Raw genomic sequence first — 17816 nt, 5'->3', positions numbered from 1 at the left:
CTGAAGTGGAAGTGAGGCTGTAAGCCCATTGAGGTCCTATGAAGTTTTATTTATTGTCCCTAGTGCTTAGCAATGGTGTCTCAATTGTGTTAAGCAAGGACTACCTGTATTTAAGTTTTCAATTACAGTCCAAGTAGACATGGTGAAAAATCAGAGAAGCCTTAATTTCTTTAGAAATTAAGCATACAGTGTGTCACTGTATACTATTGTCAACCGAGTTCCCTCTAAATATCTTGGATCGTGCCCCAATAAAGATGGGAAAGACTATAATGGGAATTATAGTCAGAATATTTTGAAGAGTTTTGAAAATAGTTGGAAAAAATAGCATCTCTTACATTCTTTAATATTTTATAGCAATAGCATTTAGACTTATATACCCCATAGCACCTTACAGCAGTCTTTGGGTAGTTTACAATGTCAGCATTATTTGCCTATCGCTCCCAATAACCTGGGTCTTTGTTTTACCAAATTTAGAAGAATGGAAAACTGAATCAACTTTGAGCCCCAGACTATGGACAGAGTTAGCCTGAAATACTGCACTTAAACATTGTGCCACCAAAGTTCCTGTGAATTATTTTATATCTGTTTGGTAACAGAAAACATGATTAAGCAAGTCTTATGGAACTGGATCTAGCTGCCTTTCCATTTATGAGTGCCTTGCCTAAGCAGAAATCTGTCAAAATGCTCCCACTAATGAAAAAGAATAGAGGGATTATTATTTATTTATTTAGCATATGGACATGGACCATATATGAACTAGCAATATTTATTAACATTTCAATTAGATTACTAGAACCCGATAAAATATAAATGTTAAAAAGATCTATGTTCAAATATCAAAGGCCATCTAACCATTGACACGCAGCATCATTTATATTAAAATAAAAAATAACCGGTATATGTCCTCTGCTTACAATTGGTCACAATGTGATCTACGATTTGGTGGGGGATCCTGCAGTCACACTGAGAGGAGGATACTATGCCCCATTTATACACACAGTCCCGGAAGATGCAAATCCTATTCAGGATTGTCCATTGCTGATGTGGTAGTTCAAAGCCTCACATCTTTTTTGTGGGCTCATTATATGTCTTCCTATATCTAGGTAATCAATGATCCATTTAGTTTTCCATTGAGAATCAATATTAAAGATGTTGGGTAGATGTTCTGCAAGTGCCAGTGGGGGCTTTCTAAATTTGAGTCTTTCTGCTGATAAATGAGGAAGGTCGGCATGCACTGATAGGAATGAGTTGTTCATATTTTTTCTGTATTCTCTCACTGGTGCATCTTGTCTTCGTAAAGCTGGTAGTGCTATATGATTCAGAACACGAAGCCAGCAAGTCGGAGCGGTTATAATACAACCACTTATCATCCTCATGGTGTTGAGTCTGGTGTCTATCTTACTAGTGTGGCAGCTTTTAAGCCATACAGGGGCACAGTATTCGGCTGAAGAATAGACCAACATTAGGGCTGATGACCTGATGGTGGCAGCTGAAGCTCCCCATTTAGATTGATAATCTTTAATTGTTCAACCGTCTTCTGCAACCATGTTTTTAATTTTTGTTATTGTGTTAGAGAATCCTCCAGTACTTTAAAGGTTCTCTTCTAGACTATGTGGATTTTCATTGACTGATTTTATGCTATCAGGTCATTGTAAATTCTTAGCACCACATAGATAGATTTTCTTCATGGTGATCTGTCCCTAACCTGGTCTTCCAACAGTTAAGATGGTTTCAATGGTCAAGATGAAAAGGACAGCCTATTGCTGATATTTTCATCGCAACTAATTTCTTTTTTATATACGCATACAACATATTCACTATGAACAGCTATTTCTTTTGGTTGGGATTTTTGCGGGACAGTGAAGGTAATGGTGGATAAATTGTCAGATAGCATAGAACTTTTCTCCACCAGGTTTTTAGGCATCCAGAGCACGTCGGATCCAAGTCAATGGTTCCTCTGAAAAGCACTTCCTCCTACAGCTCGTAAATGACATTTAACTGTTGAAAAGAAGCGATCTGCAAGTATCAATACATAGCTAAGAAACTAAGAAGGTTGGCAACATGATATCCATGCTGTTTAGCACTGTAGCGTTCTAAAATAATCTTTCTGAAACAAAGAATCTGAAACCAAGTAGTTCATACACAGTAGATTTTTTTAAAAAATGTGTTTATTTATATATCCAATTTTTATGACTATTTATTTCAAACAAGTGACTCTGAGCACAATTTTTGTTCCAGGATGTGCCTTTGCTTTGTTGTATACCAGATTTTCCCCAATGTGGAAGCCTTAAAGCCTTAAAGTTGTGGCCACTTTAGCCATGGCTGAGATTTCTGGGAATTGAAGATTTTTTAAGACATAAAAGGATATAAGGATATAAAGGATATAAAATGTAAAAAGGACATAAAAGGAACATAAAAGGACATAAGACATAAAAGGCATAAGGATGGCTGGTCCTTTCCTAAGCATAATCTGTTGTGAAAATATGAGATATGAACCTCAAGAGAAATGTCTGTGTCTTCCTGCATTGACATATTTAGATTTAAGTCTTCATTGGTAAAATGTAGAATTTTTCAAGGTGGTAACAATATAACTAGTCCCAAATATATCATCTGATGATTGGTGTAATTTAAATAGCACTTTGTGCTAATACAATACATCTGAAAAATCTTAACCTTAATGAGACATTTTTATATTATTAAATCCAGATCAAGTCATTCATGTGAACAAAATCCATTCAGTTTTCCTAGAATGAAGCCATTTGAAGTGATCAGTCGTGACTACTCTGTAAATACACACACACACACACACACACACACTTTTGTTTTCTTTTTAATATTTCTGTTCATCTGTGCTAGATTTTTTTAAATGGCAAGGCATGGTAATAAAGAATATCAAATCTCCTTACTAAATCATCCCTATGATATAAAAAACCATTCCCAAGAGAGGGAAAATGGAACAAATTGAAAACTACACTTAGATGGATTTAAGTCTCTTTAGGTAACTAAGAGCTGTATTCCAATTACTGATAAAGTAAAAGGTAAAAAGGAAAGAAAAACAAATCAGAAGAGAAGCCAGAACAGAATCAGGATTGTAATGTAAACTGAAAAGTTCCTGGATCACTTAGAGAAAGCAAAATAGAAAGCTGGCTACCAAATGTAGAAAATATGGAAGCTGATCTTGAAAATGGGAGATTGTGAGTTTAAGTCCTGCTTTAGGCATGAAAGCCAGCTGGTGACTTCGGGCCAGTCACTCTCTCAGCCCAACTCAATTCACAGAGTTGTTGCAGTGGGAAAAAATAGGAGAAGGAGGTATTGGATATGTTTGCTGCCTTGAGTTATTTGTAAAAATAATAAAGGCCGATATAAATAAATAAATGAATAATTGCCAAAGCGACAAGGGGAAAAACATATCTTAAATCCAAAACAAAGAGAAGGCATGCATGAAAGATATTTCCCAAATTCACATAACTAAAAAGGGGGGGGGGAGGGAGAGGGATTAAAGTATAATGAAGCTTGCAAGATTCTGTTACTACAGTCAATGTTGATGCAAGTACTTCAATGTATGCATTTATTTTATTTTATTTTATTTTATTTTATTTATTTTTTATATTATTTTATCTCCCCCCCACACACATCTTACCACAGTGAAACTCTGGGCAGCTTACAATGTTAAAAAGATAAAACTATACAAAATCTATACACAATATAAATAACATACTATAAAAATACATACAACTCAAGATGGGGAGGGAGGGATTAGGATGAGAGGGTGAGAGATGAGATCTGTTATCAATCTATCAACCACCCTCAATGTAGAGCCCCCCCCTCCCCAATTGGAGCCCCAAGACAATTGGCAGAGCCAGGTCTTTAAGCTCTTGTGGAAGGTCAGGAGAGTTGGAGCCAAACTCACTCCCTGAGGGAAGATGTATGGAGTTAATTTCTTGGTTTGGTTTATATATAATAGAACTGACCCAAGTCTTAAATTAGCTCAACCAGAAGATATATCCTCTCAGAAGTGAAGAAATACAGATTTTATAAGATGTAGTGAATGTCAGTCCTTCTCTACTGCCACAGTTCAGTCTTATTTGTTGCTCAATCATGGTTTAACAAGTGGTTTGCCTAGTTTCTCCTTGACTTCATTATTTCAAGCTAAGCGTCTTGAGTTTTTTCGGTTTCTGAGTAAAATCACCTTATAGCTTAAAAGTCACTCTCATAGCCAATAAGTGCTAAAAATAAAATGGAACAGTGGAAAACACCTTCAAAGCTAAGGGGCCACATGAGAAACTGGGACTGTTGTGGAGGGCAATTCCAAGCGAATTCCAACCAAAGGGCCAGATGTGGCCTGGCCGCTGTAAAATGCTGAGGTCTGATCAAAGCTATCAATTCCTGGGCCATACCTATGACATGATATCTTGCCGGACTGTTAATAGTAACTGTCCAAGCTGAACTGAACAGTTTGGGCTGAAAAACAATAAAGCTAATGACTATTCACTATGTATTACAACCTTTAGTGATATTGATAATTTATACCTGCCCTGCAGAATTAGAGGCAGAGGTTAATTTCAAGATAAACAAGCTGTCAAAGAAGAAAAGCATGCATTGGGCTATTATATAAAAGACAACCAGGAACAAGCATTGAGGCAAGTTAAAAATCTGAACTTACTGAATGTACAGGAAATAAAACAAGAATATCAACATGTAATAAAAACCCAAACAGAATTTTGGCAAAGAAAAACATGACATGATAAATTTCTACAAAAAAACAAGGGGAAAGTGGATAAAGGTAAAACCTGGCAATGTCTTACAACTGGTACATTTAAAAAAGAAACTGAAGGCTTGATTTTGGCTGCTCAAGATCAATCTATTCATATTAATGCAATCAAGGCCAGAATTGAAAAATAGTCAATTGATTCAGAGTACAGATTGTGCTAAGAGCCAAAAGAAAGAGAAGATTATATGATTACTTCATGAAAGTAGATTGCACAAACTGATTATAAACCAAGACATAGGTTTTGGTTTCACTGGATGATTCCAGTGAATTCCAGTGAAATGATTCACTGGAAGATCTGTAAAAATGATTGTGTCAGTAATGAAAAACTGGGGGGAACACAGAATGAAAAACTAATAGAAAATAATCACATTAAAATACAGTAGGATTTCTGAATACAAACTGATAAAGTCTTAGTTCATAGCACACCAGATTAAACTGTGGTTGAAAAGAAGAAAGTGTGGTTAATTAATGTGGTCACACAATGAGATAATATAATAAAAGACAAAGAATTGGAGAAGTTCACAAAGTATCAAAATCTGAAAATTGAAGTTCACAGATTATGGCATAAACTGTCTATGGTGGTCCCATTGGCTGGCACACTAGGTATTGTACAAAAAAATCTTGGACAGCATTTAGAATTTCCATTTGCCAATTACAGAAGGCCACATTGCTTGGATTTCCACATATACCATGCCAATGAAGGACAAAACCAGCTAAAGACCAGCTAAAGAACTGGCAGCTGTGATTTCACATTTTTGTGCATATAACTGGGACCATCAAGTTTTGGGAAATGAGCAGATTAAGATTTTATGGGTCTTTAAGATCCAAAGAGGCATCTTGTCCATGACTGATATAAATATTATTGAAAAAAAAAAGTCTCACACATTGATTTTGGTACACAGGATGATCCTAGGATTAAGGAAAATCAATTTGAAAAAAATCACAAACTACAGGACTTGCAGATCAAAGCTAAACACTTTTGGGAAAAAATCCATTGTTATATCAATCATATTTGGAGCCCTCAGAGCAATATCTAACCCCCCCTTCAATATATGGATATATTGAATTTAGAGTCACCTTGAACCCAAGATGAGCAGCAAATAAATTTAATAAAAACATTCAGCAATTTATGATATTGCTGAATATAAATATTGACAAACAAAACTGATGGCTAATGAGGAAGCATTAGAAGAAGTCAAAATTCAAAATTTACTTTTTATATCGTAGTATCCAAGATCTCATTGACAACAGTTTTGAACAGTCTGGATATGAATTGGCTAATAAAGAGGATTAAAAATTTTGCATTTACTCTTAATGGATGATTTCAAATTATTTGGAGCAATGAAGGCTGAACTGGATTCTTGGCTACAAAGCACAAAAGAATTCACAAAAGATATTGGAATGCAATTTGGCACTGACAAGTGTGAAACCGTAGCCATAAAAACAGGCACAATTTTTGAAGATGATGAAATACAACTTGATAATGAAGATTTGATAAAGGCAGTAGCATCTGAAAAAGGCTACAAATATGTGGGAGTTTTGTAAGCTTCTGATTTATTATAGAACCAAATAAAATAAGTAATTCTACTAAATATAGCAATTGAGTTCGTAAGATTTTGAAATCAATGGTGAAAACTTCATTAAAGCAATCTATACATGGGCAATCCTTTTTATTTGTTATATAGCAGCAACATGATAAAACTTGATCACTTGGATCAGAAAACAAAAAATTAATGATGTGCTCTACACCTAAAAAGCCATATTGATCAGTTGTCTTTGCCAAGAGCTAGAAGGGCAGAGGATTCCTACAGGTGAAACAAACTATGGAGGAAGAAAAACATACTTTGAATGACTCCATAAAGAAATATTAAGAACTCTGTTTGAAGGAAGTCAATCAAGAAAAGCTCTTGAAAACAAACAAACAAACAAAAAAAAAGGTAAAAGCTGAGTATAGAAAAGAAACAATTGAAAACTGGTATTTTAACTGGAAGAATAAGCCAATGCAGTCAATATTTGAAAAAATATAAAAGGAAAAGCTGATAAAAACCAAACATAAGGTTGGTGAAGATTGGGAGTGTTAATGAAATAGAAAGCTTTATTTTAGCAGCTTAACAAGAAGTCTGCCAACTAATTGCTGAAAGAGAAAATTCAGCATGTAACACACAACGCACAACGTTAACTTTGTAGTGAAAAAGATGAAACAATTGACCACCTGATCAGGGGCTAATCAAAATTGCAGATTACAAGCAGCAGCATGACCTAATACCGTGATGGTGAACCTATGGCATGCCAGCCGTCACCCCAGCCCAGGTCCATTGCACATGCGTACACATCTCCTGCCAGCCAGCTGGTCTTCGAGTCTCTGCTGCGCATACGTGGGGGGGTCGGGCACATACAGGGGATGCAGGGTTAGGGGACCCATTTTGGGCCTGGAAGCCTGGCACCAACCTGGAAGCCAAAACTACCAAGCCAAAGAGCCTTGGTAGTACAGTGGTCTAAGGCAGTGGTCCCAACCTTTTTATCGCCGCGGCCCACTGAGCGCGCGCAGGGGTGGGGGCACGGCCCAGGAGCTTTTGCGCACGGCCCATTGCGCACGGCCCAGGAGCCTTTGCGCTGCAGCGTTCATGTCCCCCGGCCGCTGTGCGGCCCGGTGCCAGGTACTCTACGGCCCGGCACCGGTCCGCGGACCGGGGGTTGGGGACCACTGGTCTAAGGCACCCTGTTATTAAGCTGGTTATTAAGACCAGCTGCCTGCAATTACTGCAGGTTCGAATTTCGCCAAGGCTCAAGGTTGACTCAGCCTTCCATCCTTTCTAAGGTAGGTAAAATGAGGACCCAGATTGTGGGGGCAATAAGCTGACTTTGTATAAATAGACAAAAAGGATGAAGGCTATTGCTGAGTACATTGTAAGCCGCCCTGAGTCTCCGGAGAAGGGCGGCATATAAATAAATAAATAAATAAATAAATAAAAAACGGGGTGCGGGGGGGAGGGCCCGCATGCACGGGGACATGCGCTTATGTGTGGGGACATGTGCACATGCATGCATGCGCATTGCATTTTGGGGGATTGGGCACACATGCATGCGCTTTGGACACTCGGCACCAAAAAGGTTAACCATCACTGCCCTATTATGTCAAAATTTGCCAAATATATTACCAAGTTGCGAAAATTATTCAGAACTTTGGTTTTGAATATAGCAAGAACCCCTGGGACTTGAGAAGGTTTTGGAAAATGAACAGGTTAAGATCTATCGGACTTTAAGATTCAAACAGACAGGCATCTTGTTTATAACATGCCTAATATAACAGTAATTGAAAAGAAGAAAGTCTGATTTATTGATGTTGCTATAGTGAGTGACGCTAGGAAAAACAATTACAAATGTGAAATACCAGGACTTGTAGAAATTTGCTGTAACACCAACTGTGTTGGAGCCGCTAAAGGCTTCCCTTGATATTTAGAAATTTTGATGGCAATTCCCTGCCATGCAGTTACTAAAGGCCCCAGGACACTTCCCTCTTCTAGCAGAGAAGTGGGCACTGCTTCAGAGAGAGTGCCCTCAAAGCATAAATTAGTATCTGTGCAATACCATTATACTGGAGCTGTATTGTCCATTTTAATTGAGCTATGTAGAAGTATACCGCACTGTGTTTTTTAACCAGCATGAGAAACTCATTCTGTCCATCATGACACCTATATTTTTTTTCTAAGTCTTTGGAGTGGTGGGATGCTGGTCACGTAACACTTTTAGTTTTAAACAGACCTCATTATAGATCTAAATTGCTTTATGGAACCATGGCTTTTTAAATTCTTGTTTTTTTTCCTTTTCTCTCTGTGTGAATGACATTTTGGTTAAGATGTGCTTTTCATTAAAAAATTGTGAACATTTGCAGCAGGGAATACATATTACAATGCTGGGTTAAACAAGAAATTCATGGTTTTTCACAGACATTGCTGCTCATTTGTCATTCTGAAAATTCTAATAGGCAAATCCCATGTGTTTTATTGAAGTTTTATTAGATAGCAAAAGCCAATAATGTCAAATAATATAGAGTTAGGCAACCTGGGACACCCTAGATATTTTGGACTACAAATCCCATCCATCTCAGTCAGTTTGGCTTGTAGAAAACCATTGGTATCAGAAGCACCTGGAAAGTCCCAGGTTGACTATCCAGATTTTAAAGTCTCCAGTTTTAAAATGCATTTACACAATGCTGACACGAACAGTATACTTTTAAACTAATGAGGCATTTGCTTGCCTTCCCACCCTGGCAGGGCATTCTGGATTATTTCAGTTATTTTTTTATGCAACACTTGATTTTCACATTCTAGAGATTTTCTGCATTTAAGGAATACACCATGAATAAAAAAGAAACCCCGTATTCTTAGAGTTGTAGAAATGTGAAAGTTGGAAGGAACTTAAGAGGTTTTCAAGTTCATGCCAGTGAAGAAACCACTCCATGTGGTAATCTCTTACACTGGTTGACATATTTTATTGTCAATAGGTTCTTCTTATGGAACAACTCTGATTATTGATCTGAGACCCTGAATTTAAGAAAATGATGTTGTTATATTTGATATAATTTGCCATGCTTGGATAATGTCAGGTACACTACTAGACCAGACCAGGAAATATAATTGTATGTGTGATTTCTAAACAATTTAATAGTGATAGTAAAGGGAAAGTAATCTCTTAAATCAAGTCATTTACCCTTTGTAACTTATTGTATAACACTGGTTTCTTTTTTCTTTTACAAATCTGAACTCTCATTTCTTCATTTAGCTCATTAAGGAAAATCAAGAGCTACAAATCTGAGTCAGCTACAAACAAGAATCATATCCTTTAAAGATCCAAACAAGATCAAGATGGCCCAAGTTTAAATCATATTCTGAGCCAAAAATCTCTCTGGAGCAACATCTTTTAGTCTAGGGAGCCCTTCTTAACAGATGAAACAGGAGAGGTGGGAACCATGTGAAAGGTGAAATAGAAATGAATAAACATATGTGCACATATGCCTTAATATGACCTGAGGAACATCCTCTCTCCCTCCTCTCCCCCCACCCGCCTTGATCAAGTTACTTCTAGCAGATCAATTTTTCAGATAGTAACTGTAGTGAATATTTTGTCTAATTAATTGAAGGATTGAATAATTTTAGCTTGGGGGTTCAGAACTGAATGCCCAGGACAGAATTTATTTGTAATATGAATCATAGATTCTAAAACCTGTTTTACATAAGGGAAGAAATTATAGATGTTAATATTAGCTTCAAATATTATGATGTGTGCTGTTTCTACTTTTTAATGGCATAGCATTAAAATTCTTCGGATTATAGCAAAGTATGTCAGATACAAGATTTACTCTTGTTTAAAATACATGCAAACATGCACAAATACAGGGTGAGTTTTAGAATACCAGCTCGGTTCAGCGTTCACAAAGCCTTTCCTAGCCATTATAAATTATTATGAGGAAAGAAAGTGCTTAAAACTTTATTTCATTCTTCCCCACAGCCTGCATGAGATTTTTCAATCTGGACATCTATAAAAACTAATGATGCATGCAGAAAAAGAAAGTACACTACACATATCCCTGAAGTTAAGAAGAGATAAAAGCATTTAAGGAAAAAGAAGAGAAAGACACACACACACACACACACACACAAACACACACAAACACACACACATACACAGAGAGAGGGGAGAGAGAGAGAGAGAGAGAGAGAGAGAGAGAGAGAGAGAGAGAGAGAGAGAGAGAGAGGAGAGGGAGAATGTCATATTCATACTAGGAATCTTTCTGCCATTTTTAATGGAAATTCCATTCAACTGCTTATCAGAACTGTTAAAAAGTTAATTATTCACACAACTCCCTCCCCCCCTTGATAGTGGCTATACGGTGCTGATAAAAATCCAAGACTGGTATGGGTCTCCTCATAATGAACTTGCTCACACTATTTTCTTCTTACACAGCTAAGCACAAATCTAAAACACATATGCCTGCACATACTAAAACATATTGCCTGTATATATTGTCACATGACGTGACTTTATTTTTTTAAAAAAATTTTTAGGAAACTGGAAATATCAGCAGCAACGATTGTATTATTTCTCATGATATCATCATGGCCAAAAGAGTTATGAAGTAATTTAAACATCATATATCAAGTAATTAAAGCTTCAAACTAAAAAAAAGCTGACATATAAATGCTTCTGTTACTAGTAGGTAATTTTCATGCTTGAAATGAAATTCCTAATATTACTTTAATGCTGAATTTTGAACATCAGTATAATTTAAGTGTGCATCTTAATCAGAGTGGTTTATCTGCCTATATACAGCAAATGTCTAACTTCCAGTTTCTGACAATTTGCATTATGATAATTTTATATGCTTAAGTGAGAGATGGAGAAGTTGATAAAAGTGTACATTTTTATGTCTGCAATGGATTTTACAACTTCTGTGAAGTAATGTACCATTCTTACACATTTATTATTTTAAAATTCTTCAATTATTGAAAAATATTAATGTTCAATTTCAGCTGTCAGAAATGAAAGCTGGAATTGAACAATATTTAACATTTTTTTCCAATGAATGTTCAATTACTTAGACTTCAACCATATTCGCTGTGGAAGTTAAACTTTTAAAGGAGTCAGTAGGCTTTTTCTTCAAGCCAAGTGTTTGACAATAAATGTGATTTGGCTTGAGAATAGCTTGACTCCCTCTTCTTTGTGGCAGCCCCTGCCCCAAAGATATTGGAACACTGCTATCATGTCACCCCTAGTGACCCTTCTTTTCATCAAACTAGACATACCCAGTTCCTGCAACCGTTCTTTATATGTTTTAGCCTCCAGTCCCCTAATCATCTTTGTTGCTCTATATAAATGAATATAAATTTAATATAAATGAAATTTCTCCTTAGTTCTAAGTTGTTTCTCTCCTTGATTAGTTTCCACCCACTGCTTCTTGTCCTGCCCTCAGGTGCTTCAGAGATCATGTGATCCCGTGGTCATGTGATCACCTTTTGTGACTTTGCCAGCCAACTTCCAACAAACAAAGTGAATGGGGGAAACCAAATTTGCTTAACAACCACATGATGCGTTTACAAACTGCAGTGATTTGCTGCTTTGCTTAGCAACAGAAATTCTGGTCCCAATTGTGGTCATAAGTCAAGGATTACCTTGTCCCAAAGATGCTTTTTCAAGAGGTAACTGGACTTTCTGGTTTTTCTTTGAAGATGTTCTGCTTCTCATCTAAGAAGCGAAACATCTTTAAAGAAAAACCAGAAAGTCCAGTTGCCTCTTGAAAAAGCATCTTTGGGACCACCATGACCTGGATGACTGAGAATCTCCATAGAAATCAAGGACTACCTGCAGTACAGCCTGCTAATACATTATGCCTTCTCAAAATTGTTGTTTCTGATAAAAGAATTATGCTGGTTATTAATGAAGTGTATGATATGGAAGGTGGATGCAGTCATAAAAGCCTCGCTTAACTCAAAGATCTACTTCAACATTAGAACATCTCAGTGTGTACCAGTTACTAAAAGCTCCATGTACTGGTTTCAGTTGTCATACTCAAGCATACACAGCTAGAAAACCCTTTGCAATCCACTTTAGCCACTAAATAAAGGTAGTCCTCAACTTACAATTCATTTAGCGACGGTTCAAAGTTGCAACGGCACTGAAAAAAGTGACTTATGACCGTTTTTCCCACTTATGAGCATTGCATGGTCACCTGATCAAAATTCAGATGCAACTGACTCATATTTATGATGGTTGCAGTGTCCCAGGGTCATGTGATCCCCTTTTATGATCTTCTGACAAGCAAAGTCAATGGGAAAGGCAGATTCGCTTAACAACTGTGCTACTACCTTAACAACTGCAGCGATTCACTTAATAAATGTGGCAAAAAGGTCATAAAATGGAGCAAAACTCACTTAACAACTGTCTGGTTTAGCAACAGGAATTTTAGGTTTAATTGTAATTGTAAGTAGAAGACTCTCTGTAATGAGAAAAGTGGGTGCCTTATTTATTTTATTGAATTATGTGGCCAACTCATCTCACTTATTTGCCATTGCCACTTACAATGGCAAATAAATAGCAATAGCAATAGCAATAGCACTTAAGACTTATATACTGCTTCATAGTGCTTTAGAGCCCTTTCAAGTGGTTTTACAGAGTCAGCATATTGCCCCCAACAATCTGGGTCCTCATTTTACTGACCTCAGAAGAATGAAAGGCTGAGTCAACCTTGAGCCTGGTGAGATTTGAACTGCCAAATTGCAGGCAGCCGGCAGGCAGCCGAAGTAGCCTGCAGTACTGCATTTTAACCACTGTGCCACCGCAGCTCTTAAATAAAGATGCATATAATACAAAAAATAAAACATATAGTAGCTGGAAATCATAAAAAAGACTACCATTTGGGGTCAGTTCAGGAACAAACCAAGTTTTTAAAGCCTTACAGATGGCAAAACAGAAATGGGGTCAATTTAATCTCAAGGGGAATCACGTTCCAAAGGGCAGGTGTCATGGCAGAAAAAGCTTTCCTTTTGGGTTCTGCCAGCCAACCCTCCTTATCTGATGGCACACAATAACGACCATCGCTGCTCATCATTTTAATGTTAGCCATCAAATAGAATGGGTGGGTTTTTTTTTTAATGCTTTGGGGTTGTTTCCTTTTTTCCGCCTAGTTTATTTTATCCTGCTCTTAAATGCAGAAATGAACAGCTGAACCAGAAAAAAAAAAAAAAAAAAAAAGGAGAAGCAGAAAAGCCAGAAGCCTATTTCCTTCCATTCTGGTTGATGAAATAAAACAGAAGGATGCCAGGAAGGTGCAGCTTGTGTCTTTCCAATATCTAGAGTCAAGTACTATTGTCGTTTGCAAGGACTTTGAAGAAGCAGAAGCCCGCAGGAAGATTCTTATATTAGCTAGTAGGGGGGGATGCTTATGCCATTCTTGTCCAAATGTATCCTCTGATTTTCTGTTATCTAATTACCTTGATTGTTTACAGAGCTCCACTAATAAGCAGCTGCCATTCTTCTGTGTTTCTGTTCATTATTTTTGGCCTCTTGTACGAAATCTGTGACAAGAGTTGTTTGTGTACATTAGTAGTCTTTGTGCAAGGGTTAGGCTGAAAATGTGACAAATAGCATATCTATCTGAAGCAGGTTCATTTTTTTTTGAACCACTAATAACCAGATTGGCCTGGACTCAAACAGACACAAAGCACTGCAATTCTGGACAATTGATGGGATTTTTGCTTCTCCGTTCAGTGACTGGGGGAAAAGACTTGTATTTCACAAAAGGAAAGCTTCAAGGGTTCAATTTGCCTTTTATCTTTTGTAGTTGCTGCTTTCTAGTTCTGTGCTGTCACAGTCTTTACTTCTTCTGTGCCCGTGCTGGGCTTCTTGATTCTTCTCTCCTTCCAAATCTTAGCCCTTTCTGAGGGAAACAGCAGGGGTAACTTTTCTTTCACACCAGTTCTGAGAGAAGGAAAGAAATGCCCCCTCCTCTCTCTCCTTCCTTCCTTTCTTTTTCTTTCTCTCTCTCTCTCTCTTTCTTTCTTTCTTTCTCTTTCTTTCTCCCCCCTCTCTCTCCCTCCTTCCCTCCCTCCCTCCCCGGTTTCCTCAGCTGCTACCTCTTTCTCATCAGGCCTGGCATCTTAGTTAGTGTTTAATTGATTCCTGGGCTTGGGCTCTGTTGAATCAGCTTCTTCTTCACGAGGCCTCTGGTGGAAAAACTCCCAAACAGCCATCTTGTCTTCCTCCTCTCTCCTGCCTCTTTCCCATTTGATTGGCAGCCGGGTTGTCCTGACAATGGGGGAAGGCCACATTGGGAGGGGGAGGAAGGAAGGAGCAGAGGGGCTTTTCATCTCTTCAGGCAGTCCGTCCTTTCACACGATTGATTACTAAATCTATTTTACAATAAGTTATAGCCCACAGAATGGAGTAAAAGATTTGTCATGAGATAACACTTGAATTAGGCATTGGCACTGTTTTTCTTTTACCCTGACACTGCTTTGAATGTTCAGCTGGAGCCCTGAAAAATCCATGAGGAGCATCTCTGGCTATCTCTATTCTCTCTCCCCCCCCCGCCCCACATACTTCTTTAGCAATAAGCACAACAAATATTCATTACTCCTGTCCTCAGGGAAAGAGCCTGAAATACTCTTTGCTGTGTCCTGCAGAAGGAGGAAGCAAGGAAACCCTGGGAAGTCCAGCACAATGGGATGAGTGCAGACTGGATGAAAATTGAATGTGGTTATATGGCTATCTCATCTTTGTTTTCCCTCTGATAATTTTGAAGGGACTATTCAAACTAAGAATGAGGTGGGACCATCTCCATATCTTAAATATGGGAGTGATGATACTTAGCAACCAGCTAGGAAAAGGATGTTATTTAATTAATTTAAACTTTTCATATCGTAATGGACACCATTTAATTAGGATTGCTGATCAATAATTGCCTCTTCGAGTTCTTATAAAATAGGGGTTAAAAAGCTTAAAACAGTGAGCATCAAATGCAGCAGGTACAATTATTTTTATAACGTTAGCATCCATCTTGAAACAAACAAGATATTATGGAGAAAGAGGAACTGATAGCATTTGTTGTAGAAGTCACATATTGGATGTCAGCACAGTGACAATACAGTGCAGGGCAGTTACACAACTAGGGCAAAAGTAAACCATCTGATTTAAGAAGCACAGAATACAGTCATACATTCAGCTCTACAACTGGTAATCAGCAGCATTCTAAACATAAGGATGTCTGCTTATATATTGCTGCAAATATGGTGTTATTCCTTTGATGAAAAACCTCTATATAAGAATATTGATTCGAGAAATGTTTAAGGAATCTTAATTAAGCTACTGCAAAAAGCATTTTTTTTAACTGTAACGTAAAATAATTATTCCCTCAATTTTCTTCTGTTTTAAAGAAGTTTTTTTTAGGTCAGATCCATTTGCTACAGTCTGCCTTACATACATATTTGTGGTGGTCAAAAAGATTCTGAACATAATAGCAATTACACAGATTTAAAAAGAACCAACCATCTGCTCAGGGAAAGAATTTGGAGCTGATTTTGGAATCACTAAAAGCAATAAACAGTGCTGTGTTACGAAAAGTGTGTACAAAAAATGTCGTATGATATCTGCTGTCCTATGGCATATATGCAAACATACCTTTTGTTTTGCAATTAATGGAAACCACCTCTTGTAGATTAATAGTTTCACATGATGCCATTTTTAGAATGTTATGATTTTTCAGCTTTATTATTTTTTTAAATATATTCTGCTTTTAATACTTAAACTCTATATGCTGCCTAGAGCTGGTTGTTTTGGGTGCTCTGATAACATTTATAAATAAATAAATCTTATCTCTTACAGCTCTTATACATGTGACTGGAACAGTTATATGAATATTATTTCTTGCCAGCAGACATGTTCCAATGTACTTTGCTTGCACCCTTATTTGCACATTTTGTGCTTGATTAACTAGAGTTGGTTAGTCAATATGAATACCAGCTCCCCAGTGAAATAGTGTTGCTACTTTTATTTGTAGATCAGAGGTTAAACAATCTGGTAATTTCCTAATAGTTAAAGCCAGCAGAAGCAACTGATGAAGAGATTTAACAGGCTCCCCAATTTTTTGGTAGTCACGTTTAGAATTCCAGAATGGTGTACTATCAGACCAGCTTTTTGATTGCTGTGACTGTGAGCTTCTCCCTATTAATCTTCTAGACTAGCACCAAGGATGCTCTCTACTGTTTGTGTTTTATTATTTTTTTTCCTGAACACTTAGCCCTAAGATCCAGGTACCCATCATTTTATTCTCAGAACAACTCTGGAATTTAAAAAAGGATTCACTATATTCTGTGAAATAAAAATTATGCTTAAGAGTATATCTACATAGTAGCTGCTCATTTTTACACACATTCACACAACATGTATTAATAGCCTTTTGGGTGCTAAGGCAGATATCACCTGCCACACTGATGCCCGTGATGAAAGTTCAGTATGTCTGTTTCCAAAGAAAAAAATAGATATGACTTTAATTATAGAATAGGAACAGAGTTCATGGCTCATTGGCTTCTTTTAAACCATTTAAGCATGGGACTTGTGTATATGTCTCTGTGTTGTATAATACACTATTGAAGCAATAACCCAAGATTATTGTTTTACTTCTGCCATAGGGGATTTATAACTAAAAATGTTAGGGTTTGACATCTAGTCACAATCATGCTGCAAAAGGTAAAAAATGATACAATAAAGAGTAATGGCAAATGAGATTTTAGAAGTGATGGCTAAAATTCATCTGTCACAACAGAAGTGGGATTAATACATTTCTGTGCACAAATGGTACAGTACCTTGTTTGTTGTTCTTCATTAAATCTACCAACATTTCCCCTCCAGTTCCAAAATCATTTGTTTCATGTTCTAGCTCCATTTCGGTATCACTGCTACTGCTAGCAGAGTAAGTGCACACTCTCAGTGCCCTGTCCTGTACAAAACAACATATAATTCCTTGACTCAAAACAGAAAACATTTCACCAAAAGCAGTGAGTCTGGAGTGCAGGCATATAAGTAAGCCATTTTCTATCTTTTTCACCCAAACAATTTATTTAGCTGCTGCCATTTGTTACCAATTATGTGATTAAATGTCACAATCCGTGAACTTTCTCCCAGCAGAACCTAAATATTAAAACCAGTTTAAAACCAATCCAGCTACAGAATCCACCTTGCTTTAATGTTATAACAATGCATTTGAGTAAAAAGGATCTATGAAGAGTTAGTGGCAACCCAGGAATTCAGAGTGGGTCATTTGCCTGTTTTTCCTGTGGGGTATGAAATAATCATCCCATCAAATCCCTGAACTGACAGAAATGAAAGCAAACATTACTCTTGGGTGAGGAATAACTTTGGGAATATTTTGGATGTTTCCTGTATTATAATTTTATTGGGTGGCATTTATATTTTTATTGTTTTAGAGATATTCATTTCTTAGGGTTATAATTTTTAATGCTGTGAGCCACACAGAGACATTTCGTTACGAGAT

General features: G+C 37.1%; 1 protein-coding gene across 1 annotated transcript in view; it reads right to left on the bottom strand.

The window, feature by feature from the left end:
• NCKAP5 (NCK associated protein 5) overlaps positions 1-17816 on the bottom strand; it is a 674947-nt gene that overhangs the window by 48505 nt on the left and 608626 nt on the right. The window contains exon 17 of the mRNA XM_070957028.1: positions 17129-17261. Within this exon, the coding sequence (XP_070813129.1) occupies positions 17129-17261 (133 nt within the window). The remainder of the gene's footprint in view (positions 1-17128; positions 17262-17816) is intronic.

The sequence above is a fragment of the Pituophis catenifer genome, unplaced genomic scaffold (assembly GCF_029215685.1).
Source record: "Pituophis catenifer annectens isolate HBS135680 unplaced genomic scaffold, rPitCat1.0.hap2 SCAF_1, whole genome shotgun sequence".
In the NCBI taxonomy this organism is placed as follows: domain Eukaryota; kingdom Metazoa; phylum Chordata; class Lepidosauria; order Squamata; family Colubridae; genus Pituophis; species Pituophis catenifer.
Note: the sequence above shows the minus strand (reverse complement) of the source record. Positions and strands in the feature narration are given on the sequence as shown.